This window comes from Dermacentor andersoni, chromosome 3 (genome assembly GCF_023375885.2).
Source record: "Dermacentor andersoni chromosome 3, qqDerAnde1_hic_scaffold, whole genome shotgun sequence".
In the NCBI taxonomy this organism is placed as follows: Eukaryota; Metazoa; Arthropoda; class Arachnida; order Ixodida; family Ixodidae; genus Dermacentor; species Dermacentor andersoni.
Window position 1 is genome coordinate 90,355,049 of NC_092816.1, and position 14,143 is coordinate 90,369,191.

At 47.8% G+C, this 14,143-nt stretch overlaps 1 protein-coding gene across 4 annotated transcripts in view; it reads left to right on the plus strand.

Moving 5' to 3' along the window:
* LOC126542456 (uncharacterized) overlaps window positions 1–14,143 on the plus strand; it is a 581,200-nt gene that overhangs the window by 416,257 nt on the left and 150,800 nt on the right. For all 4 annotated transcript variants that reach the window (XM_050189555.2, XM_050189564.3, XM_072287251.1 and 1 more), the window contains exon 6: window positions 4,639–4,736. In XM_050189555.2, the coding sequence (XP_050045512.1) occupies window positions 4,639–4,736 (98 nt within the window). The remainder of the gene's footprint in view (window positions 1–4,638; window positions 4,737–14,143) is intronic.

Consider the following 14,143-nt stretch of genomic DNA (forward strand, 5'->3'; position numbering starts at 1 on the left):
ACATTCGCGTACTAATTGTATTAACAAGCGTGGTGTCACGCGCGCACAAGCAAACGTAAACGCATCACCCTCGATGAGCGCGGACAGTCGCTGTCAAAACACCGGTGTGAGCAAGCGCGGCAGCGGCAGCGAGCGAAGTGACCTTCCTGCGGTCTGTCGCTTCAACGCAACAGCAACGAGAACTCGGCGCGCTCAAGGGTGTGTGCCTCGAGCGGCCAGTCGCGCGGCATTTGCGGGCTTCTTGTCACGCTCGGAAAATCACTTTTATGTAGCACGTATCGAGCAACAGAAAGCTGTATCGGGAGCTTTTCATGTTGCTCTACAATTTTGTAATTGACACTTTTCATTTACTTATAATATTTGAGAACTTCAATAATTGATTAAGACTAATTATGTAATTAGGCGGAATGCAAAAAAAATATCCTGAGCCTCTCCAAGCGACGGCAAACAACATTACCTTGGTTCTATTCAGCTACGTGGCATTTCCATATATTTAAAGATTTGGCTAAGGTTACGTGGGACAACATAATATATATATATATATGTATATGTATATATATATATATATATACATATATATATATATATATATATATATGTATATATATATATATATATATATATATATATATATATATATATATATATATATTCTGCTTTTGCCATAGCCTCTCTCTCTCTATTTCACGATTTTCGATATGGAGTGAAAAGGCAATATTCGTTTGATAACGCGCTGTTTCCGAGAAATAGGAGCTCTCGTCGTCAACTATGATCGAGAAGGGAAGGAAAAAAGAAACTTTGTCCTCTGTTTTCTTTCTTACTTCATTTTTTTTTAAATTTTCTTTCTTTAGTGACGAGACGTTCGTCTACAAACGTGCACGAAGCGGTTGCCGGCTGGTCCGTCCAGCATTCGCTTCGTTCAGTAAACAACTCTCGGTCGTACAAAAAAAAAAAAAAAAAGAAGACGCACCAGAATTATTAGGCACGTCGCCCAAACGGCTGTCCGCCGCAAAAAAATTCGTGCCGCGCGGCAAAGCTGCACATCGGCCAGACGGTTCCCTATGGACTAAGGATGAAAATACGCGGAGATTGCGAGGGGGAACATAGGGCGGGGTAGGAAGCGATCCCTTAAAAGTCCAATCCGACAACAGCTGCATGATTTCCGCCAAAGAGCGCCCCCATCCCATGAAGGTACATCATTTTCTTTAGCGTTGTTTTGTTTGGAGCACATCTTCAGGATACAGGGACACTTTTGGAAACCGAACAGTGCCTCGAGGGCTAAATACAAGCGAACGAACAGAGCATCCAAACAAAGAGGAATCTCTCGTTTCTCGGTACATTTGCGTGTAACCGCAAGAACTTGTTCAGTTTCTTGTTCCTGTTGTGGTTTCTGCCAATGGTATTCGCACAAATTCCCTATACGGTCGATAGGCAACTTGGCGGTAAACAGGCGGAAACGTCAAAACAAAGGCGCCGAAGCAAAGCACGGTGTAGTGGAAGCTACGATATACAAAACTGAATCAAAGTTGTATTTAAAATTGAAGACAAAGAGACTCGCGTGTCTACAAAGATGGCCCGGGGGTTTATGCTGATTTTAGTCGGACGCCGAAAACTCGAAAAAGAGACCGGCGGGAAACTTGTCGCGTATACTAAACGTACCTGCGCATTACGCATGAACCAATCGATCTCGGGGGCCACAACATCCCTGTGACTGCACATACTTTTAAACGGCTCGGGAGGATGCATAACCGAAGAACTTGGGAGTCGGTTCAATTCGACGAGACGACGTTTCTAGGAGCCTTTCTTTTCCCTATTGTCTTCGAAAGCGGATACCGAGAGTTCAGGAAGAAACGCTCAAGTGATTCGAATGCCTACACTTTTCTTTCTCCCTCCCCTTCCTTCTCGTATTCTTGTTCAAGAAACATTCGTAATCCCTCTTGTATGCTCGCTCTTTTTCTTCCGATAACTTCTACCTCACTGCCTTCTTAACCATAATAAATAAAAAAACCAGGCCCGTGCATCACCAGAGTCTAAAGTACCTCTTTGAAAAAGGTATTAAAAGACTCTGGCATTGCCTCGCGTAGTCCGCAAGTGATAAGCCGAGAATACCCTTATCTATATACGAGATACGCCGCTGGTTATCGTCTTCTCCCTTATCATCTTAACGCTGGTTTATTTTCGTGAACAAGTGCTAAAAAAAGAAAGAACATCTGGCTCATATTGAATGTATAAGGTGTAACATAGCGCTCGCAAGCCCAGACGCTAATGACTCCGGGGTGACTGTACGGACACATGACTTTCCGGTGCGGGTTCATAGTTAGCGGGTGCTGGCCTCCTTACTCTACTGATGCCTAGCGACGACTCTGCGCATGCGGAGTCGTAAATATCACCTGGATTGATTTTAAAGACGTGTGCAGCACTCAGTGCGTATAAGCTGTCTCTCTCTCTCTCTCTCTCTAAATTGGCCTCTGGGTGACTGGCACGTTTTGTCGCGTAAGGCGTGTAGACATAAGAGTGACGCGCGTACCGCTTTGCACTGTTATGTTGTATAGAGCCAGTGCGTGGGTGTAGTACTCGTGCGTACCGGTTAAAAAAAATAAATTATGAGCTTTGACGTGCCGAAACCACGATCTGATTATGAGGCACGCCGTAGTGGGGAACTGCGGACATTTGGACCGCCTGGGGTTCTTTAACGTGCACCTAAATATGAGTAGACGGGCGTTCTCGCATCTGTCCCCCATCGAAATGCGGCCGCCGTGGTCCGGGATTCAATCTCGCGACCTCGTGCTTCACAGCCGCGAATCGGTTTGTATTGAATGCGTTGCAGTCTTGGAACATGAAGGCGCTGATCCCGAAACATTGTCACCGACGCCGACATGAATGCGGACGAAGTGCGCAGTAAATCGTATTGCAGCTCACGCGTTCGCCAAGTGCCAAAGGAGAACGTGCATTACGTATTCAGCAACCAATGCGCTACCTTGCCGCCAGCCGGTGCCACAGTGGAAGCAAACACTACTTCTCCCATTAACACCCGCTTGGTCTCGGCACTAAACGTCTCTCGGTGAGGTTGGCAACAGCTCATTTCGGTGGGCCGTCTTAATCTCTATCCTCTCTGTTGTCCTCTCTCTCTGTCCTTTTACTCCCCTACCCCCCATCCCTCAGTTGCAAGCCGCCTTGCAAGTGTTATCAGACTGCGCTAGATAGTGACGGTCCAGTTAGAAGCAATTTCCTTCCTTTTCTTTTTGTTTATTTTATGTTAATGAGCAGTTAATTGTTCTATACTGTTTAGATGGGGTCATTTGCTTCGTGTTATTGCGCGGAACCCGCCTGTACCGTGTGCTGATCAAACGAGAGCGACTATTGTTCCCGCAGCTTAGGCCTTGTCGGCCTCGCTGCCGCAGCCCGCCATAATTCACACACCCGATTCGATGAATCAATCAATGATGACGCATTGTCAGCGACTCACATATACCAACTAATTAATGTTGTCACGCACCAAAACGTTCGTCGTTTAAGTAGCCCAATAATTAAACCATCTATATTCTTCGGACAATCGTCTCAAACATAAGCACAAACACAAAAAAATCTGAAACAATTAATTTTAGCGAGCACAAAGAAACGCAGCTAGACAGTGCATTCTCAACGAAGCCAGTGGCCAAGGCAAGTCGCACATACACAACCCGCTATTCCCGTGACGCAACAAAGGCGTTGCAGAGCCGGGCTTTGCCTCCGTTAGTTGAACGTGCATGCTTTCCCGTCTCGCCGTTGAAGCAGCAACACAGGCCAGCGGCCGTTTCCGGCTTGGCGCCATTGAACGTTCCGGGACGACTTCCGAGCAACGCGTCCATCCCCGAACGATGGAGCTCTCCCGCGGGACGCGTTTGTGGACATGTCTCGGTCATTTATGCGCCACAAGAGGCCGTTCATTGTCGCCGCCCTTTTGTCTATAGCTGCTTCCTAGCGCCTCCCTGACGCACCGCCGTCATCCATTTTTTTTTATCTCTCTTCCTCTCTCTCTCTCTCTCTCTCTTGTTCCTTGGTGATTCACCGTAGTTTTACCAAGACGGCACTTGTCCCAGCCTGGCTGGCGCCTCGTTTTCCGTCGGAAGCGTTCAAGCGGCTTCGACTTCCGTTGGAAGAAATTGAAAGAAAGTAAGAAATAAAGAGGGAGCGAAGGGAAAGATGGGAGAGAGGAGAAACAAAGAAACAGGAAGGCACCGCTTGCATGATACCTCATTGAGCAAATACAGATAAAAAAAAAGGTAATGAAAAAAGGAATAGGATGTAACAACAGCGAGTATTCTGTTCGTTTTTTGCTTATTGACTTAAGACCCGAAATAGACCTAAAATGTTCGCTAGCGCTGAGTTTGTATTGCGTCATACTCTTGAAAAGAGGGCGCTGTAATACACATATAACGTGCTCAAGCTATCGCAGTGACTGCACCGCACATGTACTTTTTTTTTTTTGCTCAACGGTTGCTCGATTGTCGGGGAAAGGCCGGCATCACCTATCCTATATCATGATTTTCTTGGATGAACCGCTCTGATAAGCACGTGGCATGAGGAATGATGTATGTACGTTATTCTACTTGTCATTGCGTTGCGTATTCAAATGCTGTTCTTTCGTCATCCCCGCAGGTCCCTAGCCAAGAGTACCTCGCCGTCGCGATAGAAGACGATGTCGGGGACATCCAGCTACAGGAGTCCATTCCCGCGGTCAAGGGAGTCATCCTACGGTGAGTCCCCTCCTTCTGTTAGTAGCTGCACCCTGGACCGCGTGTGGGCCGGCATAAAACGTGTGGTGCTCTCGATGCTCTGCCGGCTATCAGCACCCATTCCTCGTTCCTTTTCCTCCTTCTATTGATTCTTGAGTTCATTCAAGAACTCCGAAGTCGTTACATAAACGGCGAGGCGGGTGGTTTCTTGCCGGATTACTCGGGAGAGGAAAACCTCGAATTAGATGCGGATTTTACGGTGGCGGAGGTGGAGTTTGCAATGGGGCAGCTTCGTACTACGTCGGCAGCGGGTCCGGACGGGGTCACTAATAAAATGCTGAGGAACCTGGATTTCAAGTCAGTGGGGGCGCTCACGGACTTGATGAACAAATATTGGGCGGCCGGGGAGATCCCCGCAGAGTGGAAGCATGCTAGGATTACATTTATTCCTAAACCAGGGAAGAAGATCTGTATTGAGAATCTTCGACCCATCTCGCTGACGTCCTGCTTGGCCAAATTGATGGAGCATGTGGTCCTCAACAGGCTTCAGGGTTATGTGGAGGACAAGGAGTTGATACCTAAAACGATGATTGGCTTTAGGGCTAATTTATCAACGCAGGACGTCATGATACAGCTCAAAAAGGACGTGGTTGATCCTGGGTACGGCACGGGCACCAAGGCTATCTTGGGGCTCGACCTTACAAAGGCCTTTGACAATGTCACCCATGAGGCAATATTAAGGAACCTATCGGACATAGGACCGGGGGGTAGAACCTTCCGATACATCCGATCATTTCTGGAGGATAGGACTGCGGAGATTGCAGTCGGAGAATTTAAATCGGATCCTTTCCCGTTGGGGGGCAGGGGGACACCACAAGGGTCGGTTTTATCGCCGTTCTTGTTTAATCTCGCCTTGATAAAGATACCGCCCAGGTTGGCAATGATATCGGGACTTAAACATACATTTTATGCGGATGACATTACTCTATGGGTAACAAGGGGAAGCGACGCACAATTGGAGGAAACTTTACAACAGGCAGTGGATATTGTGGAGGAGCTAGCGGGGGAGGCAGGACTCTCGTGCTCTCAGCCCAAGTCCGAGCTTTTTGTGCTTAGGCATAAACCAAGAGGGATACATGCGAGACACTATGTGCCGCCACCACCGCTGAAGGTGAAAGTGGGGGGTGCACCGGTCGCTGAGGTCCAAACGATCAGGATCCTGGGGCTGTATCTGCAGACTAACAGGAAGAATAGGGAGGCCTTGGAAAGGCTCAAAAATACTGTCAATGCTACCGTGAGACTTATCAGGAGAATCGCCAATCGTAAACAAGGCGTCAAGGAAAAGGACTTGTGTAAGCTGGTACAGACGTTTGTGCTCAGCAGAATAGTGTATGCGACGCCTTATATGAAGATGGACGCGACGGAGAAAGGCAAGGTGGAGGCTATGATTAGACAGGCGTATAAGGCGGCCCTTGGGTTGCCTAACAATACTTCTACCGAAAGGCTGCTGGGATTAGGGGTGCACAACACCTTGGAAGAACTGCGGGAGGCACACTTGGCGATGCAACTCAGTAGACTTTCCAAAACGAAAGTAGGGAGGGATATATTGGAAGGGATTGGCATTGGAGTTGATCCTCCAGCTGGGGACATGAAAATTCAGGTGAAGCGAGAAATGCACAAGGGCTTGTACATAAAACCTTTACCTAAAAATATGCATCCGATACATCACGAGAACCGTAGGAAGGCAAGAGCCAGAGCTTTACATGCTAAGTACGGGAAGTACAACGGGGCAGTCTACGTAGATGTCGCCGAGTATAAGAACAAGGACGCATTTGCAGTTGCGGTGGTGGACGGGCGGGGACGCTTAGTCACCTCTGGATCAGTCAAAACCCGCTCCTCAGAAACTGCAGAGGAGGCGGCGATAGCGCTAGCTATAGGTAATACTGAAGCTGACCTGATTTTCAGCGACTCTAAAACAGCCATCCGAAATTTGGCGAGGGGCAGAATCTCTGCCACAGCGGCAGGATTACTAAATCGGGCCACGGGGCGAGGGACTACGGAGGTGGAAATTGTCTGGGTACCGGCCCACTCTGGGAACCCTGGGGACGAGGCGGCTCACATGAATGCTCGAGGTTTCGTCAGCCGAGCAGGTGAGGCGGACGTTCCAGGGAGGTCCACGAGAGATGGGCTGGTGTCCTTTCACGACATTACTAACCATTACAAACTTGAGCGGAGAATTTACCCTCCACCGGACAAGCAATTGGTGAAGGCGCAGGAAAGCGTCTGGCGAAGATTGCAGACGAGATCTTTCTATAGCCCATACGTGTTAAACAAAATCTACCCGGACGTTCAGCCGGAATGCAAATGGTGCCAGGAACTGGCCACCTATGACCACATATTATGGAGCTGTAGCATAGCGCCGCCACCGGCGGATATTATGCGTGATCCTTCTCTCGAGCAGTGGGAGGCCGTGTTGGCCAGCTCAGACCCGGTCGTCCAGACCAGGGCCGTGGAGTGGGCCACCCAGGTCGCCGTCAGCCATGAGCTGATGGCCATCTAGCACGGAATCGTCCGCACATGCGTTCTGACGAAAATAAAGTTTTTCCATCCATGTCATTTAGTAACTGAAGCGGCTTCGCCTGAGCCGTTCAATCAAACCAACGATAAATAATTCGTTTCTTATTCAATGGCGTTATAACACACATCGCGGTGACACGAACAGCTGCGCAAGGTACCGCGTGCTTGTCCAAAGAAAGAGACCTCTTATCGTCAAGCGGTGACGTCAGAGGTAACCCGTAGCTCCGATCTCCAAGTGTGCTGGAGCAACGCGATACAACATACTCTTGGTCGACGCGGTACTTATTCTTTTTTTTCGCGGGATGACTGCGCATCGACATGTTAGTGTGCACGCGAGCTCATCTATATAAACTTGCGCTCTCAAAACTCGCGTGTGCCAGAACTGTCCTGCATGGTTACATGGCTTAAGGAGTACGCATTGTCGACGCCGTTTCCCGTGCAGTTCAACTCTTTAATTCGTTTATTGCCATATGCCGCCCCTTTAAATACATAGTAATTTCGTGATATATATATATATATATATTACAAAACGCGCGCCGCACAAGTCCCAGTCTACTTTTCTTGAAAGCGTATCGTCGTCTCGCAGTGTCGGCGGTGCTTTACCCCGCAGCACCCCGGTCGGGCGGCCCGGCGGTGGGGCTTCTTCGTTTCGTGCCCAATTGTGTCAGGGCTCTAATGACGGAGCAACGACCGGCGGCCGAACGGCACGGTCTCGGGCTGCGTCTTGCACATCGTGTTTCGCTCCGCGCGTACAAGCGAACGTTGCTTGGGCGACAGCATCATTATACACCGTATACCCGCGGTGGCGAGACACACGCTCCCTTCTCGAGGGAGAGAGAGAGAGAGAGACTGAAGAAGAAGACGAAGAGCGAGACGACGGCCATCTAATCGCGGCCTGGGTGTCGCCGCCGAAAGCGGAAAGTACGGCCCTCGGCGCTCGCCTCCGCTGGGGACTCTTCCTCGCTCGACGGGTGAGAAACGGGAGCCCGCGACGAACGACGACGGCGACGACGAACAACCGGCACTTTAGTGAGAGCGATAGCCTCCTTACAAGAGCGACGGTTTCGAGATCTTTAAGGAGAAGAAGGTAGAAGGAAAATAAAAAAAAAGGAGATCCAGTGGGAGCCAAGCCACACGGCATTTCTCCAGAGGTCATTAGTCACCTTAAATCCCCCCCCCCCCCGCACCCCTCTCCCACTTCGTCTTTGTGTACGTCGAAGATCGCGACACCGAGTGACCTTAAACCTCTCCTCCATTTTGCTACGCCGGGTCGCCGGGCGCCACCCGACGCGCAGATGCGCGGCCACACTCCCTAGCGCATAAGGCTAGCGCATAAAAGAGCAAGCGGGGAGTCATTAAGCAGGCATAGCGGGCTCGTTACGTTCTCTGCATGCAAATCGCGGAGGACACGTCAGGGAAAGGGAGTATACAGAGAAGCGTTCGGAAACGGCATTCCCGCATGTTCTGCCTTATCTGTTTCTGCTATAGTACGTCCCTGTCGTTTTAATTGCGCTCTCACTGCGTGCGTAACAGTGAATGTTCTTGGCAACCCTTAATTAGTCGTTGCAACAGGCAGCGATGACTGCACCGGAGAAAGAAAGTCGTTACAACGACGGGAAGGATATAACGAAATTGCTAGCTGCGGCGCTCCCCTCCAACGTGTCCGCAGAATGCCACGCGTTTTGTGCTTTCTTGAAAGCTGAACGCTCGATAGGCGCCAGATCAATATTTATTTATTTCATCATTCATTTATTTCACTGTAACGAACCGAACTTTGACTAAAGTCAAAGAACAAGGGAGGTGTGTATATATATATCGCCCCTGGTGCTGTCACGCGAGGACTCGTCGGTAATGTGCTCACACGAGAAACTGTCTCCATGAGCAGCGCGCACCTACCGCCTCGACAGTGCGAGCCGCCAATGCGAGCTTCCGGTGCTACGCCGAAGTGCACGTCGCGTCGCAAATGACAGTCGGCGCACGCGTCGATCCTGCGTTCCGGGGCTTTGTTTTCTCTCGTTACTCGCAGTCGCCACGACCATTTAGGGGAATATGCAGCGCAAGTAGGGCAAGCACGCTATCGTTCGACAGCCGACTATAAGTTCGTTCGGGGCCGACTATAAATTAGGTATGCGGGCACGTCCGCGGTGGCAGGAAGTCCCGATAACGTCGTGTCGCCGCGCGTGTTTGCCGAGTGCAATCCACTTATCGCTCGGTCGCCGGTGCACACCGCTTCTTCTTCTGACATCCGGAGCTGCAGATTCTTGACTGATTAGCATAGCGTATCGCAAACCGCTTCCGGTTCGTGACATTTTATCCCAACTTGAATTACTTTCGCAGATCGTCGAAAGGCCTAAAGGTTCCAAGCCTGTACGCCGGGATTTATTACACGCACCGCAAATGGGGGGAGGGGGGCGGATATGGGTTAACTTTTGCTATACGTGGAACATCTTCTTCAGCGTAAGCCGAAACCCGGGTGCACCAGTGATTTTGCACTGTCTTCATCGGAATGCGGCTACCATGGCTGGCGATCGTTCCCGCGACCTCGTGTTTTGAGTGTTGCGCCCTACCTTGTGTTTAACAGCGTAGGGCTATACGCCCTCGGAGTACACAGTAATTCTTTTCGCCGATAAATTAGGCTTGAGAAACAATGCTTTCAAACACGTTTAGACTCGTTTTTTTTTTTTTTTTTTGATGAATGAGAAGTTCGCTTTTGCCTGATAACGTGATACGGCGAGTTTCTGCTTACACTACTTCCGTGCTTTTCAGCTAATAATATTATTGCGACAGCAATTATATGGGCACTCCAGGCAGATTTCTGCCATCACCGTCGCCATCGCCGTGATGTTCCGTATAAAGTCCAAGGACGATAACAACGTCGCCACGCGCCGTGTTGTGTACGCGCGAGTAAAATCGTGCAAGGGTGAGCCGACGACTGCGGCTCAATCTCGCGCTCAAGGGAGGAAAGCGGGTAGTAAGCGCGCCGTCTACCGTCGCTCGCAAGGCACCGGGGTGAGAGGAAACAGAGGGGGTTCTACTCCGGCGGCTGCTGCGTATGGCGCGGCCTTGCGGGCCCTATCTTAAGAGCCATCTGCGATGGAGACAGAGCGTGCCAAGTGCTGATAGCTTCGTGTGCGCTGTGTTCTCGCCGCTTAGTTCATGTTGAAGCGAGAGGCAGCACGAAGTTCAAGTCGCTCGCTGCTGCTGTCGTCCTTCCTCACTCCAGCGTTTTGACAGCGAGTGTGCGCGGTCATCCAGTGAGATGTGTTTATGTTTGCTTGTACACGCGTGACACCATGCTTGTTAATTTAGTTCGTAAGCGAATCTTTACAAGTTCATGTGGCCGATAAAACTATTATCCTTACTTCGTATAGCTGTCTACTCGTTTGCTATCGCAATGAATGCTTCGCCTTTCGTGCAAAACTGCCACTTTTTTTAAAGGAAGGTTGGGACTAACCCGTCAACACTTATTATCACTACTGCATACTCTGTCGTCCTACTTATCTTGCTTCCTCTTCCCTATTAAACCGCCGTTCTTCTTTTCTTATAAGTGGTTTTAAATGTATTGCACAAATGATGTGGACATTCTGTAAGCATTGTATGATTCAGGCAAGCATATTCGATGCTTGCTGCGGTTGCCATGAGAACGAGCTTGGGTGCGGCCGCGCGTACTTAAACATCTGCGCGGACGCAAGACCAAGCACCGGATTCTCCCGCGTGCACAACGTTACGCTTGCAACTGGCGTCGCTGCAATGCGAGCTGAGCGAAAGCTCCAGGCTATAAACCCCCTCTGTAGACACATTCCGCAGCTCCAGCAAAGTAAGCTTGTAGTGACGCAATCTTGCGAAATACGCAAGTCCGGAAAAATGAAGGACTCAGTAGTCGTCTGCCGCCCAGAACAGCCCAGATGACTCATTCTGCCGTTTCACCTGCACTCCGTCTACGTGTTATACGCCCTGGTTCCTTTTTTTTCTTTTTTTTCTTTTTGTTCAGTGTTCACCCCATAGCGCAACACCGCCTGCTGCTTTAATGGAGTGAGCTGCGTGGAAGAACCCACCCCGGCACAGGGAGGCGTGGCGCCAAGAGATTGTCCCTGAAAGCGCGTGTCACAATGAAGGGAGACCAAAAGCAATGCGTCTCGCGCTTTGCTCGTCTTCTCATCGCACCCAACCAGTACTTCTGTGAAACAGGGCCTGAACGACGTCGCGCATTTAGTACGTGTGCTCTTTGCGGCCAAAGAGACTCGCAGAAGATGAAGCGATTCGGAAGGCGTGGGCATCACCAGACTCCTTAAGCCACTCACCTCTCTTTATTCTCTATATATCTTCTCTCTCCACTTTTCTTTGTCTATCTCACTCTCTATCTGTCTCTTTCTTTATCTCTTTATCATTTCGCTCTTTAACAAACTCCTTTTTATCCATTTCTCAACTCTTCTCTATATCTGTCTCTCTAGGATATCTCTCTTGCTATATATCTTTCTATTCCCTATCCCTTCTCAGTACATCTATCTATCTATCTATCTATCTATCTATCTATCTATCTATCTATCTATCTATCTATCTATCTATCTATCTATCTATCTATCTATCTATCTATCTATCTATCTATCTATCTATCTATCTATCTATCTATCTATCTATCTATCTATCTATCTATCTATCTATCTATCTATCTATCTATCTATCTATCTATCTATCTATCTATCTATCTATCTATCTATCTATCTATCTATCTATCTATCTATCTATCTATCTATCTATCTATCTATCTATCTATCTATCTATCTATCTATCTATCTATCTATCTATCTATCTATCTATCTATCTATCTATCTATCTATCTATCTATCTATCTATCTATCTATCTATCTATCTATCTATCTATCTATCTATCTATCTATCTATCTATCTATCTATCTATCTATCTATCTATCTATCTATCTATCTATCTATCTATCTATCTATCTATCTATCTATCTATCTATCTATCTATCTATCTATCTATCTATCTATCTATCTATCTATCTATCTATCTATCTATCTATCTATCTATCTATCTATCTATCTATCTATCTATCTATCTATCTATCTATCTATCTATCTATCTATCTATCTATCTATCTATCTATCTATCTATCTATCTATCTATCTATCTATCTATCTATCTATCTATCTATCTATCTATCTATCTATCTATCTATCTATCTATCTATCTATCTATCTATCTATCTATCTATCTATCTATCTATCTATCTATCTATCTATCTATCTATCTATCTATCTATCTATCTATCTATCTATCTATCTATCTATCTATCTATCTATCTATCTATCTATCTATCTATCTATCTATCTATCTATCTATCTATCTATCTATCTATCTATCTATCTATCTATCTATCTATCTATCTATCTATCTATCTATCTATCTATCTATCTATCTATCTATCTATCTATCTATCTATCTATCTATCTATCTATCTATCTATCTATCTATCTATCTATCTATCTATCTATCTATCTATCTATCTATCTATCTATCTATCTATCTATCTATCTATCTATCTATCTGCCTTTTTCCATCGTGTTTGTTCCAATCCTGCAGGACACGCGTTCGCGTCACCAAAAGCAAAAAACATACGCTCCAGTACCGCAGACACCGTGCTCCTTCCATATCCGAATACCGTCCCTACGCACTCCTGTATCTCGTGTTACGTGTCGCTGCCTGTCGGCGTGCGTAATGGCAAGACAGTTCCGAGAAGTAACGTTCCGCGCGCTGTACACGATTCGTTACTTTATTTGTGTGCGCGTGTGTGTGTGCGTGTATCTCTCAAGACCGGACATTCAGGATATGCGACAAAGGAAACTGACAGCGAGAATTTTGGGACTGTGTATACAAACGGTTTCGGCGGCGCATCCCGCTTTGCGACGTCCGCCGCCCAACACCTTTTTTTTCCACACTGTAGCGCGCGTTCTTTGGCGCTGCTCTGGATCCCCGCCGCCGCCAAAGTGCGTTCCCATTCTCCTGCAGATGCCAAACGGCCGGGGCCAGAAGTTTTCGCCGCTGTCCTGCATGCTTCGGCAAGGCCTCAGCTTGCGAAAGGCGGCCGTCTCCGCCGACTTTCCATTGCGCTGTTCGTTGCATTTTTATGTGTTTCGGCACGTGGTTGTCAGCGTCGATGCACTTCTCCGCGCGTAGATGCTGTCGCTATCCTCTGGCTCAAAATGCCTCTATCCCAAGGTGTTACACCTTCTCGGACATCTTGTGATTGCAGACAGAGAGAAAGAGAGAAAATGTAGGTGACAACTCTGCTCTCCTGACAACGCTGATAGTTTTTGCTACGAGTAGATTATCCGCATATCTGCATTTCGTATCATTATACCTTTCTCTCTCTCTCTCTCTCTCTCTCTCTAGATTATCCGAAGGCGTTTGCGAACGTATTTTTGTACTATGATCTCTTTTAAACCTATATATATATATATATATATATATATATATATATATATATATATATATATATATATATATTCGTAGACCAGCCCGTCGTGAATAGTGGTAGACAAGCCCGCCGTGCATGTATATGACCTTCTGACGCCGTGCAAGAAGTCCCGCGTTCGATCCCCTGGACTTCTTGCAGAAGGCTCAACTGTGAAGTGCACTTTATATAAACTCCAAGTTTCGCCGGCGCACTGTACGTAACGCCCCCATCGTCAGGCTTATAGGCTATCCAGTGATTCGTACTTCGCTTTAGCGCTTTAATTTAAAACTTCGCCAAATATTCGCTTCGCGCGTTCCTCGAAGTTCTTGAAGTGTGCGCGGCCTTGCACGGTTCGGCCGGAGCTCGCTTCCCGCG